The sequence below is a fragment of the Eutrigla gurnardus genome, assembly GCF_963514095.1.
Source record: "Eutrigla gurnardus genome assembly, chromosome: 14".
Lineage (NCBI taxonomy): Eukaryota > Metazoa > Chordata > Actinopteri > Perciformes > Triglidae > Eutrigla > Eutrigla gurnardus.
Genome location: NC_139937.1, coordinates 8,311,053 through 8,335,883, shown reverse-complemented (window position 1 = coordinate 8,335,883; position 24,831 = coordinate 8,311,053). Strand labels below are relative to the sequence as shown.

Here is a 24,831-nt window from a genome sequence, read left to right as displayed (position 1 = left end):
AAATCTTGAAATGAATACAGACTGGTATTAAAACATGCAGGTATTTGAACTCAGGGTAGTCTATTGTTAGTTTGACAACTACCTATCATCATCCTAAAGCATACAGCATACTGGCATTATCACAATAAACTCACATCCTGGAATACTGTACCACTATTTTAATATTTGACATACCTGTCAGCTTGGAGCTCCTCGTGGCTCAGCTCTTTTTTCTTCCTGGACCTCGGTATGATACTCTTTCTAGCAGATTGTCTCTCGTGAGGAGTAGGGTCGCTAGAAGACACCATGTCCTCAATGTCTTCAATCAGAGAGTCACAGGCGGACGGCATGATGGTCTGAAAATCAGACAGAGCCAGGATCAGCACAGCATTATTATATAGCCCGTCTGTCATATAGTTGAGACCCAGTGCCCACTTGTCATTACATTGATGTAATAGGGCCATTAACTTACTGTACTTACTAACAGTGAGCATGAATGCTATGCTTCAAATTAGCAGCATAAAATGAAAAGATGTAACATCATGTTGAGATGGCATAGTAGTTTTAGATAAATCGGCTGATTATTTTCTCAATTAGTCAATGAAAGGGTGGTCAATGTTGTTAAATACAACAACAAAAAAAGTCATATTGGATAATGCTGTTTGTGGTGACGACATGAACTAATTTTGTAAAGAAAGACGTTGCTTTTTTGAAATTGGACCTAAACTGTAGAGCATCCATAAACTACATGATCCATGAATGACTTCCTCGTGACAATTAGAGCAGAGGAGCAGTGTCTACTGACACACCTGCTTTAATTAGCCTTTCCAATACACAAATACGCTTTTGCCCACACATTGAGATCGTGTTATTGCTTCTCATTCTGCTAGTTGTCTGTGTAAAAATGTGTTTCATTATTCAATTGAAAGCATATGTCATTGTCAATATGCCCAAGACCAAATAAAAGCCATCAAGCTACATGAGCAGCAGTAAAAAGAAGGGAAAAAATACCAGGCATGCTGCACCTGTGATGTTTGTATACTTGCCTTTTTAACTGGACTTAAATACTTATACAATCACCGAAAACCCCTCTAACTAACTAACGAGCATCGTACATGCTAACTGTTAATGAAATATCGACTGAATAACTACGTTAAAGTAGCCAACCCAACTGATGTTGCGCGACTTTCACCTATGAGCTAACCGCATGGGCTCGAACGCTGGTCAATGCATACGAGAAACCCCTGAGAAACAGTCTAGTTTAACAGATAGCGAGCAACCTGTAGTTTTATTTAGATGGGTAACATGAGCAAGTTAGCTGTTAGCTTGGCTAACATCATTAGCTAGCCACTGCCCACGTGCCCTTATTTTGCACAGTAAGACCCCTTGTGATATCGTAAAAATACCTTACCTGGAACGCAATGCAGTTAACAGTTTTGACAGACGCGAATTCCGAGCAAAAGAGTTTTTAGTAATTGAAAATCGTGTAATTTACACCATCAAAACAGTTATCACAACCCTCAGACCGCCATACTTGTGCGTAGTTACGGTGGGGGAAGAGGGACAAACCAGACACGCGCGTGTTTAACGCGAGTACAGACACTATTTGCGCCCGTGCAATTTGAAGCAGCGATGTTTGGTTCTTCTAATATATAGGCTTGGGTTTGTAAATCATGCCTTTAAAGTTTCTGCTGTCCTGTCTTATACAGAGGAATAAATGCTGATTTACCATGTATTTACTTTTGACTACAGTGCAACGTCATCAATAAAGACAGAAAACATTTCATCCCATATTCATATTGCCTTTATTTAAATTTTCAATTACAAACAACCAGAGTACAAAAAAACAAATTCATTTACCCCTCCCCTCAAACAAATACAATTCAACGTCCTAATTTGACAGATGTTAAAGAAACTTGTATAACTGAATAACAAACATAAAAAAAACATCAAATTAGTTCACCATAAACATTCAACAGCACACCGATACTTTCAACCATGCGTTCGAATTTCGTTGTGATATGACAGCTGTAATTAGTGGAAACAGGCAGCAATTTTAACATTTTTCAGTCGATTCTTTCCTATGAAAAAACGGTTCACGTATCCTTTACAGAATATTTACTAATCAGTGTATTGTATTTGGTAACAGCTTAAGAATGACCATAGGAAAACAGGAGGGACAACATTGCTGTTTCAATCTTCACTATAGTTAACGCCACATTTTTGCCTAATGACACTATTCTGTAAGGTCTAATACATCAGAATCACGCATTAGAAATTAAAGAGCTGTATTTTAAGTCACCCATAATACATTTTCAGACTCACCGGCAATGACATTAGCTTAAGCGGTGCATTAAAATCTTTAACATTCCATTAGAAAACCTATGGAAAGGTACAATCTTTCCCAAAAAAATCATAGCTCCATCATGTAAAAGTGGATAAAATATTTGGACCAGATTCTGGTCACTTGAAATAGATGGAGGAAAATATAATTTCCAATGTAAATCTCAGATTTAGAAAATAGAACTGTGGTAAATTAATTAAATGGGGAAAAATATGGAGTTTGATTTTTCCATAAATACATATTAAATACACTGATATAAATATGCCTATATGGAGATTGTTTGTCAATCAGAGCATTTCTGTGTATTCAAGTCAAGTTTCACACACTCATGGCTGCAGCACTTATTAAAATAATGTATGCTGACTAAGAAAAAGTGTTTTCTCCTCAACTGAATGGATTACTTCAACATTAGTTCATGTTTATGGTTTTGATTTTACATTGTTGTTTCAACAGGCTTCAATATGCTCCATGACAAAAACATTGGCAGAAAAGCAAAAAAAAAAAAAAGTCTCACAAACTCCCTCACATCATTCCAAAGTAAAACGGACACACGGTGTCACAGAAGCAAATCCCCCATACACTGCAGCAGAGGACACATATCACTGATCCTGGTTCAGGCGTGTATACAGACATAGCAATGGCTCCTAACGGCCAGTAAAGGGCAGATAGGCTAGCAGTGGATGTACAACATTTTGGGACGAAGAGACGAAAACAAGAACTAAATAACTTATGGGGGAAAACAAGATCGAAAAAAACTAAAATGAGAAAAAAAATATTGCAATATTAAATGTTGTCCGCTTTTCTACCCATCAAATAAGTAATCCAATATTCAAATTTAAGATGCAACAGCATGAGACTGACTTAAGAGCAAAAAGGCATACTCATATCAGGGCATGAGTGGAATCTCGCACATATCAAAAGTGAAAAGTGCGATGCAATATCCAACATCGCATCTAAATAATACGAGGGTCATTTCTATGACAAAGGGGAATTAGACTCATACACACCATGGCATTTACCTCTATGCCCTATCACTATTGTCCAACATTAAGTGAGAGGTAGCCTACAGTACCTTGTGCACTGAAAATTTTAGAAAACTGTACATCAATTTACACATGGCAGGCTTACTCTAGCAAGCTTGATCTTGGACATAACTCACACATGCTGTACACACAATTACTCAAGCACACATCAATCAGGTCAGGGGAAGTTTACACAAACAGCAGCAATATCACCTGCAGCCGCAGGTTCCTCTACATTAAAAGCCAGGGTCTCATACACAATGTCTGCATTTTCCTATCAGGGCTGTCGCCAAACAAGACTATTATAAGTGAACGGCGATGGTCTTCCAAGTGCCAAAACAGAAACACATCCCTATAGCTAAGTTCACCAAGGACTTGAGCTGGCTTTTCTTGATCAACCACTGTTTGAAGACTCCGTGGCCCAAGACAACAGTATTAACAGGCCTAGTATGAGACGCTGCTTGTTGCACTGAATTCGCTCAATTTACCAAAGAGGGTCAATTTGGAATATTCCCACCCCTCATTTTGAAAATATGGTGGTTATGGAGGAAAAAAGGCCCCTCATTGCATGCTGAACCCTACATTAGTGGCTATCTGGCCCCTCGATGTTCTGGTGGCCGTGATATTATTAGTAATTTCTACAGCATTAAAAATAATTAAAATCCAACACATATTAAACCTAAAAAGACAAATACAAGACCACCTCGTCTCCTTCACTGCTTTAAGTACACACCCAGTAGGCCGTGGGCATCGATAAGTGGTTCAAAGTTCAATTGTATGATCAAACCACTGTGCAACATCACAGCACATAGTCTAATTGAGGAGGCATCGGGGTAAGTTTGGTTATGGCAGCTTCTGCTGATGAAGATGGAGGGGATATGTAAAAATCAGCAAGAAAGTGGAAGTTTGGGTCCTGATTTCACAAAGTATCAATAAGAGTATGAGTTAGAGTAGTATGACATTCACGTTTGCATAATGTATGCCAACGTGCAAGGCTTCTACAAGTACATCAGGGGTTTTGCTTAACCCCACATACCCCAGGTGTGATGGCTTTTTTTGTTTGTTTGTAAGAACACGGGTCACACAAAGTTAAACATCCCATATCTGTTCCAATGTTGAACATTTTTGTATTCATCTAACTCTAACGTTCTACTATGTGTAAAAATATGAGGCTACCCACTTGATCAGTAGATAACAGGCTGATCACATGAGGAGATAAAGATCCCTTCTTAGATCCACCAACTAAATCCATTTAAATATGGAGGAGGATATAGCACAAAGAGAGAAATTGTGTGCATGGGGATCAAACTAATTACTAGCCATAAAGCATACTGTAAGCATTTTGTACACTTAAAATGTACATTTCTCCTTTTAGAACAATTAGAGTACACACTCTTATTTGCATTGCAATTTTATGATTTCCTTTTCAATTTGATAATTATGAAATTAGCACTCGAAAAGAGTATAGGAACTTCTTGTCAACCCTCAATACATCTAAATAGTGCTTAAATGTACTAAATATTCATCATAACTTTATTATTATAAGACCAAATAGCACAATGGTTAACCTGACATTTATCTGAGCAGGCAGAGAGACAAGAGCAGGAGACCAAAACCTCCGCCTTCCGATCCCAACCATTGAATAAAAACAACTGTAGACACGAATGCTTTGTATCAAAATGGCTGTTTGATTTTTTTTTTTATATATATATACTCAATTTAAATTTCTAAAATGTTCTACATTTGAAACACACAAAATGCCTGTTAACAGTCAGAAATAGGAGCCTTCGTTCACAGATCATTGGCGTAAAAGAATGCAATGATTAGCCCCCACAGCACTTGGTATGAACACATTTAGAGGAATTTTGACAGCCGACCAGAAACTGCATTACCTGGCAAGAACAGGACCAGGTTGACCGGTTTGGTGTATTCCCAGACACATATTTACAAGCCCGTCAAATATTTGCAGAATCCTTCAAGATTTAACCTCTAAACAGGCCTTTGTTCTTCCCTGCCCTGGGCCAGTCTCCCAATGGTTTATGGGTAATCGTATCTGTGCATTTGAGGCGCATTCAGACATTAGGTTTTATGCTAAACACAACCAAATCGGCCGTGATGTGTGCAATGCCAGGTGGTTTGGGGGCCTTGCCTTTCAAGCTATTTTGTCTTGTTGGGCTCTGTGTAGTGGCGTGAACCTTGCGTCATACAGAGGTGGATATCCTTCCCCTCCCCATTTATACTTGACCAAATAGATAGGCTTTTGGATGTCGCCCAGCTGCACTGGAAGCGTTACGCAGCCTGAGCCAAAGAGTTACTGATATGTCTTCACACTGACCAGTCTTATCTTTGAAATGAAATCACGCAAGGCCGTTTATCACTCACACCATGAGACCATGGACTTTAGTCTCTCTGGGACTGAAAAAAGGCCTTGTTGATTCCTTTCCATCTGTTCAGAATTGGTTTCCACTAACTACACAGTCAGTCACAGGCATCAAAACCCTCGCTGGTTCTCTTTTCTCCCTCTCTCTCTCTCTCCCATGCACTTCATTTGAATTTGTTACCTAATGCTAGCTGCACAGGAGATCATCCAGGCCAAGAGAGGGCATTTTATCAAAGTCACAGGCGTCAAACAAGTCGCTGATTCCCTGGTCATCTCCCAAACCTAAAAGGTAGTCGTCTTGGTCCAGAAGAGGAGGCCCGAGGTTTAAGAAAGGCCCCAGGGACGAAGGGATCTGGTCTTCTGTTTGCTGGAGAAGACTGGTGTACGGGGACGAGATGGGGGAGAGAGTAGTAACAGAGACGGCTGCTGAGGAAGAGGAAGGCGGTGCCAGCGAGGGGATGGATGAAGTGGTCGTGCAGTTGGGACCTGTGAAAGAAAATGGAGTCAAATAGTTAATATCTCTGCATAGCCAAGGAACCACAACAAGACTGTGTAGGCCAACAAGAGCCAAGTTAACCAGTGTTACTGTGCAAATTACAATCAGTACGACTGTGACTTTCTATTCACATCAACTTTGTTATGCTCTATTTAAAAGCCTCAGGAACTGTTCCAACTTTGTGGACATATTTGTTTGTATTGGGGTCTAAAAACAAATCCATACCTCTTTACAGCCAGAGTAATGGCAAAACCAATCAGTCACTAAATAAAAATGTAGCACAGACGAGGGGTCTAATTTACAAAACAGTGTGGGATTCAGACTAAATATTTGTGTACAGAAAAATGCTGCTTACACCTGCCAGTGAGCTATTTCCTTTTCTAAATCCCAAATCAACTTGGAAATGTGTACACATGGATCAGCATCATATCCTGCCCCCTACATGCCCACATTCAACCATATATAGGCAATGCAAAGCACGATTGTTTGTGCATAGAAATGAGCCTGATTATGAGTGTTCTTTATGTTGAATTACTGCAACGAGAGGAAGATTCAGAAAAATATTTTTTAGACAGAAATCAAGGTGCTTGTGGGTGAGGCGCCCCCTGACCACTAGTTCCCCAATTCTTCCATCCACATAGTCCCGATAGTAACATTGCAGCTGTCATGTAGCATAACCACCGCAATATGTATATGTTTACAGCACACCTGGATACCATTTCAATGTATTTAATTAAGTTTTGTTATGGTGAACTTGGCTGGCATTATGATCATAATGGGGATATGGAGTGTGTGCAATAACGGTGACTGGCTTTATTCCCACACTTCGGGCCATACAGGCACTAAATAACTGTCAGTTTGTTTGTATACAGCAGGCCTATCAGCAGGCCGATCAGTTGTGTTAACAAATATACAATTTAAACCCTGAATTGAAAAGAACGGACATTTTGCCACAAGAAATCCTTCATTTTCAGTGTGAAAAGAGGCTTTTTTCTATTATGATCTGTGCATTTTCAGTGTGAATGCACACGGATAATAGAAATAAAACAGTATGACACTAACAGACACGGAGCAGCAGCAAGTTATTTAGACCAATAGGGTGAAAGTATGAAATATACACAAATCGTGCATGCTCTCTGTCTATCAGAAAACATCTGGATACTGTTCTTGATGCATATTTGGGTTTCATAGCACCCTGAAACTAACTAATTAATTTTTCAATTACAATATTTTTTCATGGTCCCTCAAATTTGGTCTCTCGCTCTCTAAAAAGGTAAAAACCGGGATGCACACAGTACTTTGATTTTAGTTATTTTACATATTTTCCAATTTAAAGATGCTTATGGAATGGTCACACTGCTGGTAGTAAAGTGTGATATGAAGTGAAATCTAATGTGAGAGAAATCATTATTTAATTTAAAAAAAATCTGGCTTCTATGTGCCAGAAAGTGTGAGTGCCAAAGATCCCCGCAGAAACAAACCTTGAAGGACTTTGAGGAAAGGCGAGTTCCCATTGATGTCCATACTGCCGTTTTTCACAGGACTCCTCGGGTCATTCTCCTCATCGGGGCACAGCAGGACTTCTATAGGACCCTTGGTGCTGGTCAGATGGATGGACAAACTCTGGAAAGGGGAATAAATCATGAGTTTAGGTTAAAAAAAAATTAAAGATTGAACACAAGTCTCTTTTCTACGTGCATTCAACTTGTTAAGTTATATAAACTTGATGTACTACATTATGCAGTAGTCCATGACAGTACCTTAGTCACTGTCCTCCCTGAATGTCTGATAAAACATATCAGAAGCGTCGACTCTAGAGTCAACTAAACAAGCATCAACCTCTGCAGCTGGTGCATTTATGTTGGACAAAATGATTAACCAGATTCCTGCAATACTTTGCACTTTCAAAATTTGCATAGTGCAAAAGCTTTGTGCAGCTGTCTCATTTAGAAGGCAAAGTGATGCCAACATTTAAAGAAATATGACTGTTTAGCATCTTGCACTGAGTCAAAAATGATTTGATATCAATATGTTTATCCAACACAGCGTTCAGTCCAGGACAAATGAGTCTGCTTAGTAAAGGCTGGAAGCAGAGAAACGCAATTTCTCACTTTGTTATGAACCCCATGCAGACAGGGTCATTAATCCAGACTAGTATGCCCCAGACCCAGTGCATATTATAAAATATTCATATTACTATAAGGTCAGATCCAGCTCGTGTGTTTTTGTGCATACCTCATCAGGGTCTGGTACTTCAAGTTTGGTGTCTGTGGGCGCTTTCACTACAATAACAGTCTGGTCTCTGAGGTTTCCCAGCTGCTTGATGTCTTGGTATGTTACATATGCATATGTGCAGACGACAAGGGTTAAAGAAATAAGAAATTATCGGTACATGTCAATACTAAACATACAAGCATGTGCAGGCGAGAAAATACTCGCTGTATGAGCGCACACCTCCAAAACACATTAGCGATGGCTAAAATAAAGTAGCCGAGAATCATTTGAACTTTTGGATGACACGTCAACCGGCAACAAAAGGATATTTCTGGTTGCTTTGCAAATCGCTCATGTGTCTCATATCCAGGCTGCATCTCTGGATTAGCTGTTCGAGTCTCTGCTCTTCTTCTCCCAGTGCAGAAACTTCCGCTGTTAGTCTCTGTCTCTGGCTCAGTGCCCCCTCTACTTCCAACAGACTACAGCCCCTGTGTGAGAGAGAAGAGGTAATAAGGAGATTTAGTGCCGACTCAGGTGCTTCACTTGGCCCGATATCAAATGTATCTCATTCATGGGTTCACATATTTGGTAAAATATCTTAAAATAATCGAATCCGTTTTTTTTAATTGCCATTTATGGTGGGGTGGGTATACCACAGATTTGTGCTTCAATGTGGCCTCTTTCCTGTGAGCAGATACTGCAGAGAATATTAATATTATGTTGTATTTTCAACGGGCAGAAAAATCACAGCAACGAAGGTCTGCATTACAAGAATAACAAACTAAAATATGTTGAGTGCTAAATGCTTTCTCACAGTGATTTGACAACACAGCAATTTGTCTGTGGGCATTTCCAAGTTAGGTGACTGATATGGATAGAATTTATTTTTGCAACATCTAAATTTAGGCCAACCACATCATATCCAAGATGGGGGGGGGGGGGGGGGGGGGGATCAACACCAAGCCATAACTACAAAAGCACACAAAACAGTACATCTTATATCAATCATAACCTCTTTCCACACCAACCCAAGATACATTTTGTAAAAGTTTTTAACTACAAATAGACAGTCACAAGATGGAGGTGCAGGAAGCAGAACATACTCTTAAAAAGATGGAAACCATGCATTTGAGTGATAGTGACCACTTACATCCACTGAATGTTGTTCTTCGATTTCTTCTTGATGAGATGAATGCCTTCTAGTACATTGGTGATGTCATACAGGCGCCGTTTCTGAACCTGAATGTAGAGGACATAAGCTATCCAGTTAGTGGTTGATTTAAATGTGTAAATAAGCGATTGTAGCAAAAAAAAACAATCACCTAACACCAATGAATGAAACATGTAAAGCATGGAAACATTTTTTCAATGCTTTGAGCAGATACATTCACTTTAGATGTCCCCTATACATGTCGTATCCCTCCCTTTTATATTTTTTGGCACCAACACTTAGAATTGTTCAGTTTCAAAGGCAATCACTAACAACATTTAAAGAAGAGTACAACTGTACCAGCAACATCCCTTCTTTTCCTGAGTAACGTATGAGCCCTTTCCTGTTTGGATATGAAATTACCTGTAAGGTTTCAGCGGCGAGGTTGAGGTCCAAGACGCCATCAGAAGACTGAGCCAGAAGGTCCACAAACTTCTTTGTCAACAGGCCCAGGGAGGTGTCGTACCGAGTCTTCTCTGGTGGAGACTTGGGTGCTGTGGTGGAGGAAGAGTAGTCGGAACAGATAAATGAAGGAGAAAAGGACAATGCATTTCATCTTTAAGCTGATGTTCGATTTTTGCAAAGTGAAAATTAGAAATCCTAATAAAAGTTGTACTTGGTTGGAGGAAGCCCAAGTAAAATGGGTTTGTCTATAATGTGAAAGAGTCAACACCATCACAAGACTCCTATAGTCAAAATTCAAAAACCAGCAGTGGAAAAAGCAGGTGTTGGAAATTATTACTGTACAATTTAACCAACCACACTGCAATACATCCTCATTAAACAGATCATTGATGAAGATTCAACTTTGTGGCCATTTTAGGAAAAGCAGCGTCTTGCTATGGATACAGTACTGGTTTAATTCAAGTGCATTGCAATGTTCGGAAAACTGAAACTGTGTTGGTTTTGTTCTTCCTATCAGGAAATGTTGTGTGCAAATGACTCAGTCCATCATAATCACAAGCTACACTAAAGGCCGAGGAACAACTGGGAGTTAACTTGAACTCTGAAAAATCCCCAGCTGGTAATATTTTACGTAAACCAACGAGTTAGAGATTTGCAAGCAATTAGGAAGAAAGTATGAATTTGTAGAGTTTGTATGCAGTACATACGTGCAAAAAACAACAACGTAATATTTCTGATGTCTGAGCATTCTGCACGTCGGCTCCACTATGTCTTGCTAAGTGAAATTACAATTACTAAGGATTACAATTAGAAGTTTTGTTGTATGACATGCCACTTAGACATTAGGTGTCAAATACATTACAATACATTTTAAATGACTGCTGTACCAAGAAAATAGAAACCACAAGGTATTACTAAAAGTATTCCTACTACTGTTGTTGATGCTACTACTACAGTGCTATGGTATTTAGCCTATTATCCTCATACATTAAAAGTAAAATGGCCCTGGTTCTACTCTATTGCACTTAGAGTGAGTATGTCTCGAGCATCATGTTCAACTCAATGAGAATCTTTTGTTCTGATAACTACATGAGCTAGCTACGTCAAGGCTGTTTCTGTGTATGAAACTTGGCGGAGGGTTTCTTACTTCTGGGTGTCTTTAGCCGTGCCCCATTGGCCACCGTAGTCCCTCCTCTGCCTCTTGGAGTCCTGACTGGTTCCGACTGGTATTGGTGGTCTGAATCATCGAGCGCCAGCCGCCTTTTGGCCTAGTGGAACAAAAATATATAGGGTTAACATCAACCATGGCCATTCAGGTCATTGAGCAGGCAACTCATCTTTGTGATGCCAAAGGCAACATTACTTCCATCTAATGTCTGTTGTGCATCCACAACAATCTAAACATGCAACAAATACAAATAATGATGGCAATGAAAAAAGTTTAAAAATTGATGACAATGGTAGAGAAATGACAACGTTAGGCTCCTTTTGGTCACAGGATTTATGAGGATATTGTTTTTGTTGTCTTGGGATGTGTAAAATAAGTGGGTGGGACTTTTTCTGACGCCATTGCCAACAGCAAACCCACATAGCTCAAGTGTGAGTCACACCTATGGGGTTGATCACATTGCTGCACAGTAATGTCAAAGAAAGCCAATACTAGTATACTTACAAAACCATATATCGCCATAAGTTATACTTTGAACTTTAAATATTTCCAAAAAGGAGCCACGACTACTCTCCAAGACCGTTAAAATCCATACATTTTCTGTACCCCATTCACAGATTAATCACATCGAAACAATAATGCTATTTCTGTACAGCAGTTTTGGGAGTTTATTGCCAATTCGGATATACATCAGCATTTGGACAGATTGCCCACATCAACCTGTCAGAATCTAGGTATTCTCCTGTAGCGCTGGCGTAGCATGACACAAGTCAAGTTGTGTTCATAGCAGACATTTAAAGCTGCGGTCTGCCTCATCAAACGCCGTAGTAGGCTACGGAACGCCATGTATAAGAGCTTTTAGGCTCTTATAAATCTCAGTTCATTTATGCAGCAGAGCTTTAGTCACATGTTTCTTCAGTGAAAGCTGAATACTATCTGTTCTGATCACCAGCCTCAATTGGCATTTTAGTGATCATACTGTTCAATGTCTCTTCAACCAGGGAACCTTTTAGACTTCTGTGTTGGCGAGACTATCTGGTTTTAGAGACAAGCACCGGGGTCTACTGCATGTCCCTCTGAACCCCATGCAGAGGGGCTTGTGTCAATTAACAGACACCATATCACACATGTAGATATATGATAATGCAGTGTAATAAATCTCATATGTAATACTTAACCCATCCCATGTCTGAGAAAGAATAATATGCCCTCTGTTGACAGTCAAAATGTCAGCCATTTTATATCAGCAAGCAGCTCCCCTCACCCCCTGCCTGCTCATGGCTACAGCCTGAGATACAGGGGCTGGTTTACTTCATGAAAGATGTATAACCACGAAAAAACCAACACCCTGAATGCTAGTGAAACAATTTTTCTCGTGTTGTTCGTGCAGGTTGAGAACACAGGAAACGTGTAATCACTTCTACAGCGACAAACTCCAGTTTCACTTTACTTTGCATGAAAGGCACCATAGCGTTACACTTTATTCACAGACAGGAGGGAGACAAAAACACTTGTTTAAAACATATTAAGAGCAAGGCCGAGAGCGACTAAAGCTGTCCTCAAAATCAATACTGCTAACGTTACTAGCCTCGAAAGCTAACACATTTCCAAGCTTCATCCAAGTTGGCTTGCATCTTCAGAGACGACTGTGGAGAAACACATCGAGTAGTTTCAAAACTGAAGTGAAGCTTCAGCTACGTTTAACCCCCGTATCTTTGCGAGTTTAGCCACTCGTGTCTTGTTAGAAAGCTAAAAGAAATGAGGTAAATAAGAGCCAAGCAGCCCAACAGTCTACCCCCAACCCCCCAAATTAGGGCACCAACGGCAGCCACTAGGCCACCGCTAACGTTACTCATCTCTTACCAATATTTCCATCTGGCTGCAAAAGGGGTGAAGCGGACTCAAAAGCACCGTGAAGTTAGCATAGCACGCTGTTAGATGACAGGTCTACGTTTCTGTGGGCGCAAAACTAACTTAAACTCGACGTTTGTGGCCAACGTGCCACTCAAAATCAACCCACTTGGGTAACTTAGCTAGCGGTAGTTAGTTAGCCACCTCGCTGGATTGAGGGAATGCCCTGGCTAAGCAGCTAACGTTAGCTGCTCGAACAACAAGCTCGGCTAGCCTAGCAAGCTAACATTTTGTAGCGTTTTTGTGGCTAGTTGTAGCAAGCTAAACATGTTGAAACGAGCTGTGTGGATGATTACCGGCGGTCTCCCCAGACTGGGTCGTTGTCCCGGTCCGTTTGCTGCAGCTTGTTGTGGAGTGGTGTAAATGCTGTTTATCAGAGGCTCGGATAAGCACACACTTGATGTCTGTGTAACGTTGCAAGGCGGTGGGGTGGTTATTATTTGGATATACGTAGCGTTGGCTTGACCGGGGTTTAAACGATCCGTGAGAGTTGTTAATATTATATTATTGTCCAGAGGAGAGCCCCCGACCCCCGCTAAAATCACTTTGTCCGGAGCCGAGGAGATCCCTCTTCTCATCTTGCGTATTCAGGGTAACCCCTTTCTTGTCTCTGTACTTTCGAGTACGTATTGCTGTTAATCCGCCGCAATGGTTACAAAAATAATCAGACCGAAGTGAAGATGACAGTCCGATTCATCGTCTTTTGTAAAGTATTTTTCCTTAGGAAAGTGCATTTAGGCAGATGCAACGGATTAAAAAGTAGCGCAACTCTCGCTTCACCCGTCTAGAAATGGCTTCAGGAAACGGCCTGATGAATGAAGGGATACGGTTTACGCGCTCAAGAGCCCTCCCGCGAAACTCAGATTTCCCGGGAAAATTTCAAACATAATTTACATACTAGACGCTACTGGTCGTTCGTAGACGTGCCCCCGCCCATATTACAGCCGCAGTGGCCAATGGTAGGCCGAGATTCGGTGCGCCACGTGTTCATTGGCAGTTGTAAACAGGCAGCGTCACCTGACACACCTTGCACGTTCTCTGACAGGACGCTAGGTGGCGAAAGTGACCAGTTGTGTGCTGAGTGAAATTTTCAGCACTTGATGTTTGAGCCACTTTCTTAACTTGATGTTTTTGGGCCCCTGTATGTTATGATAATATTATCTTGACCTCCTCTAATACAGCAGGTAGCTGCAGCAATATAATGTTTATTTAATTTGAAAGTTAAAGAAATTAAAAATAAATAAACCGTTGCCCGTTCTTTGTTTCTGGTCAGTCTGGTCTAATTTATATATATATATATATATATATATATCAACATAAAATATATGTGATTTAAAATACATTTTAAATACAGAATTCTAAATACGGGAAAACGCCACTGGTCCTACTTTATCAATTCAATTCAATTCAATTTTATTTATTTATAAGGCACCTTTCATACAGGGAATGCAACACAAAGTGCCGTACAGAAAATACAAATTTAGAAAATAAAAACAACGCAACAACAACAATAAAAACAACAACAACAGAAAGAAAGACCCGACCCCCCCACCCGGAACACACTCGCACACTCACACTAACATGCACACAACTCAGGTATGGACACCACGCACACACACGCACACACACACACACCCCCACGCACTGCATTGGCTAAAACTGTAGAGACATGGCTCGGCACTGAGACATCGGTGAGTGAAAGGCCATCCACACCATGAGGGACTCTGGTTCCCGTCAGTCGACGGTAAAAGAGATAAAATAATGTAAAATAGAACAAGATAGCAGTAATAAAATAAATTGATTAAAAACTAGATAAAAAGCTAAATAGGATAGCTAAATAGGATAGGATAGAATAAAATCAGTATAAACTACTAAAATAAGCAAACTTAAAATAATAGATTAAAACTTGGGGAATAAAATAGCAGACTTAAAATAATAGAAGGCTAATTAAAAGCCAGACTAAACTCATTATCAACTCATGTTGCCTGAAAGTGAGCCTGAATAACACCGGAAGTAAGAGGAAATATTGTCATACGTTTATTATACGTGCATATAATGTCCTGGTTTAACCTAAATGTGCGTGCACTGGATACGTTTCTTGTCATATTCTCACACGATGCAGTTTACACTCCCACTATTGAAAGTTACACTTTTGTAGGTGTGATATTATATGAACACAAAATCAAAATGTGCGTGGAAATCAGTGTAGGTTTTGCTAAAATACACCTTTTACAGTGGAGGAATTGTGAGTACCGGTTGTTCCTTAGATATGCAGTCCAAAATGTCGCAATTTGTTTTCTGTTATTACAAATGCTATAACACTAAAACCTGTGCACGTTTTCTCATTCGGCTTTTATTTTGAAATCAGAAACCGATATAGCTGTATGTAGCTTTCGGTCTGTCGCTGCCTGACTTGACTGGTGCTGAGTCTGAGCGCATAGAGGAGGAGGGGGAGCCGGGAGTGCCATGTCCGGTCTGTCATACTTTGACTGGCTCCAAGTGTAGCAAGCAATGTGTTTATTTCACAGTAAATAGAGCAAGTAGTTAGCTAAAAAAAAATTAAGAAAAAAAGTCGTAAAATTCAACTGAGAACATTGAGGCGTCGCGACAGAAAATCGACGTAGGATGGGCGAGCGGGCGGACGCTGCGTTTAACTTTAAAACCACTGGATCCAAGTGGCTGCTGCCTGTTAGTGAATACTTGGGTTTTCCTCTGGATCAGGTAGGCGATCTGTCATCACGAACCACAAGCCAGTGGGGCTATTAAGGAGTTAAGAAATAAGCATTTCCAAAGTTGTGAATGTCACTCTGTGTTATGTCAATCTGAACTAATTGGGCTGCAAGCAGGACGCGCCTCGGAGGGCGAGAAAACGCGCCGACAACCTAGACGCAATACATTATATATAGATGACATAAAGGGTCTGATAAACGATAATATACATCCACGCTCCTGACTTTCCTCCACTCTCCCTGCTGTTCTCCCTGCGTTTCAATTCCCCATCCGACATGATCAAAACGGGTCAGTGTGTTGAGCACGTGTGGACACTCATTCCGATCTCTTATCTCCCACACAGGTGAATTTTTTGGCGTGCCAGCTGTTTGCTCTGGCCGCCGCCTTCTGGTTCCGTCTCTACCTCAGTCCTAGCCATGCCAACCCCCTGGTCAGGCACGCCGTGGCCACTCTCCTCGGCATTGCCTTTCTCATCTTCTGCTTTGGATGGTACTGTATGATGCTGTCAGCTCTCACAGACCATTTTCTCTTCATTCAGCGTTGAGCATTGCTGATACTTCATCAGTGAGCCTGTTAGACAACAAGGGTGCACAGGAAGGAGAGGAGACATGTTTGTGGTGGCTTTTGATTTCAGTAACACGCACTGCTTCAAATCACAGACATGCAGCCCACTTCAATTTAAAAAACAAATATAAAGAACCCTGTGTTGTTCAAAGAATAGTAGAAGTGATGCACATTTTCAAAATGCGTGCGTGTTCCTTGCCTGCAGGTACTCGGTTCACATCCTGACAGTGGTGTTTGCAAGCTACGTGATCGTCATCAAGGCCGACGTCAACAATGTGCACAGGTTAGTGTTGGTTTTCATGTCATTCAAACGGGAACTCACATCAAAAGTCTGGGATAAAGTCAAGTCTTGGAGTCTAAATGTTGTATTATAAAATGTATCGTGAAATGTTATGCCACTGGGGTGACCTTTGTGATGTGTAATCATATCAAATATGGAATTAAGTGCATTCTTTAGTGCTTTGTGTGCAATCAACTCAGTCTTGTTGTGAACAACCGTTACTCTATACTTCTGGTTATGGACAAACAAAAATTTGCTCCAAAGTAAAGAAGTTGCTACAAGAGCTGTTTTTAGACCAGACTGACCCGTGTGTCTGTCATCATGCTGACAGACCGGCGACAACAGCATCACACCATTTCTCAAATGGTGGTGCAATTCTGTCTACTGTTGCCTTCAAGTACAACTTGTCAGGCAAGATCAGCTTTGACGCGATTGCGTCATAGGTGCATGTTCTGTGCAGTGTGCGGATAGTTTAGCCAGGATAATGGTAATTTTATTGAAAATTGATTTGTTGCAGTGAGGCACTTTTGGACATTTCCATCTGAAAAACATTTGTTGCTCATCTCTTGGAATTTACCCAATCATTTACTTCCTCCCACACATTCCAACCCCGCCCCATTATCTGCCTGTGGCCTGAGCTAAAGAGGGTTATTGAAACAAACTAATGTAAAACATGTCAGATAAAAGGCAACCAGACAGGCCAGCCTGACCAGTCTGTTTAGAGACTTCCCAACTGTGTGTGTGTGTGTGTGTGTGTGTATTTCTTGCAACATGAAAGAGGTCAGGTTGCCCTGGTATTTGCTCGTAAAGGGATGACCTGCACGGGCGGGAAGATTAAACCGGTGTTGTTCTACACGTGGAAGTGAAATGCAATGTAAACTGTCTTGTTAAACAACCACATCAGACGTCTCCTCGTCAACGGCACAGGGTGAAAGGAGGTAACGCACGACTCTCCGGTGCACACCCACAAACCCGAGTTATCACTCTGATACGGGAATATGTCAATATTTGTGACTTAAAGGGTTAGTAGTTAAAGAAATGTCTTACTCAACCAAGATATTAAAACTGATATCGCCTGCATCTTAATTGTATTGTATCATTTAAATGTCTTATTTCTCCACATCCAGGTACTCCATGGTGACAGCTATGGGTTACCTGACGGTGTGCCAAGTGAGCAGAGTCTTCATCTATAACTATGGAGTTTTGTCCACTGACTTCTCCGGGTAAGAGACATGCAATGACTCGTCTCCGTCTCTCTCTCTCTCTCTCTCTCTCTCTCTCTCTCTGTCACACCCTCACGGCATATTAGTCACTTCCTTTCTGCTGTTATCAGTTAACGCTTCCAAACTGTGTCGTACCTGCTTATACATTCGCCACAGCCTTGTGTAAATACAGCGCCACAGATTAAAGCGCAGCTCTGTGTATTTTTCAGTTTGACATTGCCCAGCCAGGTAGAGCTGAGGTAGCCGCCGCCTCCTGGCAACGGTGCCTTTTTTTGTGTGAGAAAAACGGCTGCTTCTTTAGGAGATGCGGTTGCTTTGATAAAGACGGTTATGCAGACTAATATTTAACTAAAGAGCTCTAAATGCATGTGTTTTGTCATGTTATTACCCAATTATTGGAATGGTACCAGATTAAGTGGACCATCTTGTTTTACGTGTGTTCAAAAGGCGGTAGCTTTTCCCCCCCAGTTCTGGTGTGGATGAAACTGCTGGCAGCCTCACTCGCTCTCCGCATGACTTTGGCGATGATTGCGCAGGCCTGTGAGTCAGCCATGGTTTGGTTATATTGAATTAGAGCCAGCGTTTCTAAGCTTTCATATCGGACAGATGAATGGTTGTGGATCACAGATGGTGTCCATATGTGTAGCTACTTACTCAGGATCTAATCGTCTAATGCCAAAGGAAATACTTCAAAATACTCAGTGGGCGTATTCTTCTTTTGGGAGTATGACACATCCATTTAATCTGCTATACTGTAAGTTGTGTGGCTTTCCCTGTTGGAGGACGCCAGACACAGCTTATCTAGAGCTCGTCTCTAAAGTCTGCGTGCTATTCTTCTATTTTTCACGAGGTATTTCCATTTGCTGGTCTTTTCTGAGTTTGAGTTTCCACATTGCCAACTTTAGTGTCTGCATGGAAAAAACAGAGTGTGACGGCTACAGCGGTGGTGAGTTGCACATACTGGCTGCCACCCTGAAAATATTTCTGGCAGCCAACTGCCAACTCTCATTGAGCTGGCACTACCAGCCGCTCAGCCCCTCTCTGCCTCGGTTTTCCATGCTGCCCTCACAATGTAACCCAGTCACACACAGGAACCAGTGTGTGTGTCTGTGAGAGAGAGAGACAGACAGGGAGAGAGAGATAGTGCCTTTGTGGTGAGGTGGTGTGAAACTAGTCTGTTAGGCCGACTGTACAGGCCCCTCCAGCCTCCCTTCCAGCCCTCCGTTAATATCTACAAACGCACTGAAACACAATCATGACTTATTGCACACATATCTATAGTCGTACTGTATAATGTATTGTTCTTATGCGTGAAAGTGTCTGAAGCACCAATTTTAAAAGTGCAAGGTACAGTACAATTTACTGTGCATCACATTGGAAATAAATGTGAAAATCTACAGTATTTGATGGAAATCTTCTTTTACGATATTAATCGGTGTAATCGACTTTCCTACATTTCTTTGGAACACTGTTAGCTCCTCAAAATGGCTTTTCAACTGTGGGCTAGTTGGAGGAATTAGAGATGTAAATGAATTGCATTTGATTCATAAGTGACCTGACGTGACACTGCTGGAAGAATGAAGCGATTCACAGGGAAAATGCATTATGGAGTCTCGCTAAGATGCTCAGAAGCCATTTGCATGGCTTTTTCACTAAAACGTGCTGCTGGTCAAACATGCTGCTCTCGACTTTAAAACATTAAAACCAGAATCTCTGCATTAGAAACTTCATCAAAATGGCCCACTTATATCAGGCTGGGAGGCTAAAAACACTAGAATGCTGCTAGAAGATCATCCCTACGTACTTGTACTTGCTGTAAATCAGAATTCATTATTAGCTACCGTTATTTGTTTCTGCCCAGGCCTCTGATGATAGTAACGCAGAAGATAACCACACTGGCTTTTCAGCTCCATGATGGTAAGGCAGACACACACACACACACATGCACACACACACACACACACACACACACAAATATTGCAAAGCATATGATAGTGGTTGCAACATGCTCCCCCAGTTCCTTAACTTTAAGACATTTTGACGTGGTATAGGAAAAGCAGCCATCGCTAATTTGATCATTTGGTGAAAAGTAGCAAAATGAAAGCTTCCAAGTAAGTTATGATGACATCATCCCGTGTTTTGCAGGTACGTGTAAAAAACCAGAACAACTGACCCCGGAGCAGAGACTTCTGGCTATAAAGTAAGTGTTTTATTGTGGTAAGTGTGAAACATCAGGGGATGAACTTTTTTAGATACAAGTCAGAGCAAGTCCTGTGAATAACGCTAATGTTTTTCCTACTGAATGAAGCAGATTTTATTTTAAAGCCGACCTTTGAGATGCACATAGTTTACAATGTAAGGTTGATACGTATCAAAGTCCCCGTCAAAGGACGCATGCACAGATGGTTGCGTCTGGCTTAACACCTTTAAAGAATAAATAATTGTTTCTTTCCCTTTAGCCACGAAGGACAATGACAAGGAGATGCAATCATGGTGAATAGTTTATTCATGGTAAAAGCATGCTGGGAACTTAGAAAGCATCATTTTGCATGGAAAATATTACATTTGCATGCATGTGGAACCATCGGTGTACCATGCACGTCATTTTAAGTTTTTAAATCTTAAAATAAATGAGAATAAAATGTGTCAAAAAATTATCATAAAGCAAATACAGGTTTGGCTATCACTAACATTTTATTGGTCCTGATTTTACATTCAGCTCAGTGAATCAAAATGTTTCTTTTAGGAATCAATTAGCTAATTGAAGCCGGTTTATTTCATGATTTCCTGGTTCTACAGTATTCAGAACTGTTTGCAATCCATAACCAGTTCTCAATGCCCAACGCTAGTGCCTTAAACTGCTGACAACAAGAGGAACCGTATCCGAAGCGAATCCAGAACTTTCAGATTGTCATGTGTAAGACTTTAAAAAGTCACTCTTTGTCATTTAAATTGAACGTATCATAGTTTCGTCTGCCAAGCAATACTACAGGTTTGCAGAACTGGTATAAAAGGGGTTCTCCGTTTTGTTTGAAACCATTTCTCCTATTGTATTTCTCCTGTCTACAGTGGGAGGCCTTCTCTTATCGAGTACCTGAGTTACAATCTGAACTTCCTGAGTGTTTTGGTGGGACCCTGCAGTAACTATAAGGAATACACAGACTTCATAGAGGGCCGACACATCAGCAGGAGGCTGAGGCAGCACTCTGGGACATGTAATGGGCAGAACGGCTATGATAAGACACCGGACCCGTCCCCTCTGGTATGTTCATGCATGCACATCTGGCTGCTGCTTACTCTTTTGGTTGTACTTAATGGCACATTAACAGTACATTCTGCCTGTATAGACCCCAGTACTCCTACTTTCATTTGTGTATTCAGTGATACTTTTCCAGTCAAATCAGGAGTCTGATGCTTCAGTTTTTGCACCTCGTCCTCCTGCTTCAGTCTTGGATCTAAAACATCGTCTAGCTCATCAATCATGTTTTCTCTGCAGAACGCTGTCTGTCGGAAATTGCTGGTGTGCTGCGGGTGCATGCTGTTCTTCCTCACTGTGACGCGGTCCTTGCCGATAATGTACAACGTGGACCCCCACTTTGTCAGCCAAGCCCCCTTCCTCACAAGGCTCACCTACGCTTTCTTCTCAATACAAGCAGCAAGGCCCAAATTCTACTTCGCCTGGACACTCGGTGAGCACTGTGTGTGTGTGTGTGTGTGTGTGTGTGTGTGTGTGTGTGTGTGTGTGTGTGTGTGTGTGTGTGTGTGTGTGTGTGTGTGTGTGTGTGTGTTAGTTGTAGTTAGCCAATTGTCGGCTGGGAATTTGATGGGAACATTAGCTACATTGTTATTGCCATGGAGGTCATGTGATTTTATCTTTTTGTTCTGTCCTGTCAGCTGATGCAGTGAACAACGCTGCAGGTTATGGTTTCTTGGGGATGGATGAAAATGGAAAGCCATCTTGGGACCTCATCTCCAACCTCAACATCTTGAGGATTGAGGTAGCCTTGATTTAAAACACAGAAAAAGAAATGTTTGTCACAGTCCTGCAATGACTTACTTAACAAAATTACTATTACGTGGTTATTGTTATTTATTGTTTTTTTTGTTTTTGTTAGACCGCAACCAGCTTCAAAACATTCATAGACAACTGGAATATTCGAACAGGAATATGGCTGAAAACGTAAGTGCTCATGCACGCTGTGAGAAAACTTTCCATTTCCCAAACCCTTTGAATATGTTTAATTGGTCTCATCTCCCCAGGGTGTGTTATGACCGAGCCCCCAAGCACAGGTTGGCGTTGACCTTTATCCTGTCTGCCCTGTGGCACGGTGTTTACCCGGGGTACTATTTCACCTTTATCACTGCCATCCCCATCACCATGGCAGCACGAGCTGTGAGTACACTTTTTAATGTTGAAACTAGAAATATACTTGTATATGAAGCTTTAGTTGGCACTCTCCTGTATGTGAGGTAGAGTTGGTTGAGCATCTCCATCTTCACAGAAAAACCAGTAAATCCACCTGATTGATCTGTTGATGAAAGTAGAAAAGCATCATATAAAACGCACAAATGTTCGTTTTTAGTATCTCCATTCATACAATCAAGGAACACATTTGTGTAACTTAACTGGGTTAGTTGAATACATCAACCTATCACTGGTGTGATTCTCACCCGACAGGTACGGAAGTCTGTTCGCCACCACTTTCTGGGCTTCAGAGGCCTGAAGCTTGGTTACGACGGCTTAACTTGGGCAGCCACCCAGTTGGCCATCTGCTACACTGTTATGCCGTTTCTACTTCTTGCAGTGGAGCCCACTTTGGTTTATTACAGGTAAGTAATTCTCATATTTAATCCTCTAATCCTCCCTAAGCCCCATTCATGCTAAATCAAAATGTCAGAACATGGTGCCAGACAATAATGTGACCCCTTCAAATGTCTTGTGTTGCCCAGTCAACAGTCTAAAAGCAAAATTTAATTTAGTTTCATCATAGAAGAATACTGAGAAAACCAGGAAATATACCCATTTAAGAATTTGAAAAAAAAATTCTGGCATTGTCTCATCAATTCATCGTTGCTTTAATTAGGCTTTAAGTAGATGTGCTTTCTACTAGCTGACAATATTTAGCTGAGTTTCAGTCGAGTTGAGCCCCATAATAATTCTTATTTTAGATTACATTTCCTGCTGAGCAACATCAATGACAAACATTGCACTCTGGTTTTTCCTCCTAGGTCTATGTACTTCCACGTTCACATCATCAGCATTCTGGCTGCGATCGCCCTGCATCTGAAGCACAAACCCGGTGAACCCTCGGCCACCACCAAAACATGTTCCTCCTCCTCCTTCCCGTCTCCGTGCTCAGCTCAGTGCCAGCCTGTTCACTCCAACAACAATGACAAAGTAGACTGAAAACCCCTTCTTCACGTTCTTTGTACTCTACTCTTAGTCGAGGGTTTTCTCTCAAAGACAAGTGGATATCCCTAAAGGACATTCAGCCAACATAACATGGGAAAACGGTATTTATTTTTTGGTGGGACAATACAATGCATCCTGTGGCACTGGGTGTACATGGGGAGAGCTTCTCTGCCGTATCGTAAGATTAACAAGATCAGAACCCGATTCTGATTCTGAGACCACACATCAAACAAGCACAGCAGGCAGACTGGCAAGACAAACATTTACTGAGGGAAGGTCTCTGGTACCACCACCACCAGAACGCTGGCCTCCTTCCCCTCCCCCCTCCAACTGCCCCCCCCCCCCCCCCCACTCTCCTCCTCTTTCCCCTCCTCAATGCCCATCTCAACACCAGCCTGCTCGCTCCGACAACAATGCAACAGTGTGAAGAGAGAAAGGAGGCTCACTTTCTCTCCTGTCCTCTATCTCCGCTGTCCTGCCGATTGGTGGAATCTAAGCCAGCACAGTGGGAGAGCAGCACACAAATACCAGGACAGACACACACACACACACACACACACACACACACACACACACACACACAATATGCACATATTCTCTCTTAGACATGCTCGTACTTGGTCACACTCGGGTGAATACAAAGGCTGCTCTTGTGTGGCCACAACAAAAGAGCATACCGAGAGGAGAGAGAGCCCTTATACTGTATGTGTGTGTGTGTGTGTGTGTGTGTGTGTGTGTGTGTGTGTGTGTGTGTGTGTACTTTGTCATGAAAAACTGTAGACTATGTTGGTGTTTCTGCCACTGTTAGTTTGCCCTGGCTGGGTGGAACGACACTTGAAATACCAATTAGGCCACGCGGATCTCAAAATGTCCAGTGAAACTTTGACTGTCGGAGTCTCTTAAGGCTGGAGGGCAGCTCCTCCAGGTGACCATCGGACATTCCTGGGCTTCATGCCCCTCGAAAAATCAAAGGAAAAGCTAACAAATATTTAGCTTTTGGAAAGGTGCTGTATTACAGCAGCAAGCTTCTGCTCAAGTCGTTTTGCATTGCACAATTGTAATGGTGAAATGGTGCGATATGAGCACACGTTGATGTTAACAGTTGAAAGCAAAAGCATGTGATTTTCAATAATGTCATGTGGTCAGTTAGCCTATTTTCTCTTCATGTGCAGAAGCAGTAGGGAGTATCATAGCGACGTATTTCTCAGCGTGTTTGTACTTTTCTCATGTGAACGGTGCTGGTTGCCTATCATGATGTACAGTAACTGACTCAAAAGCTGTGGTGAAACTGAGAAGAAATACACTTGAAGTTTGTTAATAATTTCACACTTGAAGAATAAAAAATTTGAGCCTAAAGAGGAATTTTAAGAAATGAAATGTATTTCTTCTCAGTAGGAGCACGAAGCCTTTTTTCGTTCCGTGGTTCTTAGCGAGGAAGAACTCGAAGACTGTCGATTTAACGGAGCCTGTCAGCAGCTGCAGGTGGATTTAA

The 24,831-nt window shown here is 41.4% G+C and overlaps 4 protein-coding genes across 4 annotated transcripts in view; 2 read left to right on the top strand and 2 right to left on the bottom strand.

The window, feature by feature from the left end:
• Positions 1–1,527, bottom strand: part of cdkal1 (CDK5 regulatory subunit associated protein 1-like 1) — a 216,951-nt gene extending 215,424 nt beyond the window's left edge. Inside the window, exons 1-2 of the mRNA XM_084026002.1 lie at positions 1,391–1,527; positions 175–335 (exon numbers count right to left, since the gene is read on the bottom strand). Coding sequence (XP_083882128.1) covers positions 175–329 — 155 coding nt within the window. The 5' untranslated portion in view covers positions 330–335; positions 1,391–1,527. The remainder of the gene's footprint in view (positions 1–174; positions 336–1,390) is intronic.
• The window catches only part of LOC311023896 (tumor necrosis factor receptor superfamily member 11B-like), a 214,375-nt gene that overhangs the window by 15,915 nt on the left and 173,629 nt on the right, over positions 1–24,831 (top strand). The gene's annotated exons all lie outside the window — the stretch shown is intronic.
• LOC311023895 (transcription factor E2F3-like) lies at positions 1,772–13,975 on the bottom strand. The gene is made up of 8 exons (XM_084026003.1): positions 13,426–13,975; positions 11,198–11,318; positions 10,009–10,139; positions 9,586–9,674; positions 8,765–8,923; positions 8,457–8,571; positions 7,703–7,844; positions 1,772–6,211 (listed from the first exon to the last, which is right to left on the bottom strand). Exons 1-8 carry the CDS (start codon positions 13,705–13,707, stop codon positions 5,913–5,915), a joined length of 1,338 nt encoding a protein of 445 aa, XP_083882129.1. The 5' UTR covers positions 13,708–13,975; the 3' UTR covers positions 1,772–5,912.
• mboat1 (membrane bound O-acyltransferase domain containing 1) lies at positions 15,608–23,682 on the top strand. Its single transcript, XM_084027991.1, has 13 exons — positions 15,608–15,850; positions 16,203–16,348; positions 16,629–16,706; positions 17,831–17,926; positions 19,788–19,843; positions 20,072–20,126; positions 20,996–21,188; positions 21,423–21,615; positions 21,821–21,924; positions 22,042–22,106; positions 22,187–22,319; positions 22,605–22,756; positions 23,156–23,682. The coding sequence occupies exons 1-13, from the start codon at positions 15,755–15,757 to the stop codon at positions 23,331–23,333; spliced, it is 1,545 nt and encodes a 514-aa protein (XP_083884117.1). The 5' UTR covers positions 15,608–15,754; the 3' UTR covers positions 23,334–23,682.

Coding starts and splice junctions, on each gene's coding strand:
- LOC311023895 (XM_084026003.1), bottom strand. CDS start 13,707: ATGAGAAGAGGGATCTCCTCGGCTCCGGACAAAGTGATTTTAGCGGGG. Junction 9,675..10,008: donor TCGCCGCTGAAACCTTACAG/GTAATTTCATAT, acceptor CTCTACATTCAG/GTTCAGAAACGGCGCCTGTA. Junction 8,572..8,764: donor GATTTGCAAAGCAACCAGAA/ATATCCTTTTGT, acceptor TGTCGTCTGCAC/ATATGCATATGTAACATACC.
- mboat1 (XM_084027991.1), top strand. CDS start 15,755: ATGGGCGAGCGGGCGGACGCTGCGTTTAACTTTAAAACCACTGGATCC. Junction 15,851..16,202: donor TGGGTTTTCCTCTGGATCAG/GTAGGCGATCTG, acceptor TCTCCCACACAG/GTGAATTTTTTGGCGTGCCA. Junction 21,189..21,422: donor CACCGGACCCGTCCCCTCTG/GTATGTTCATGC, acceptor TTTTCTCTGCAG/AACGCTGTCTGTCGGAAATT.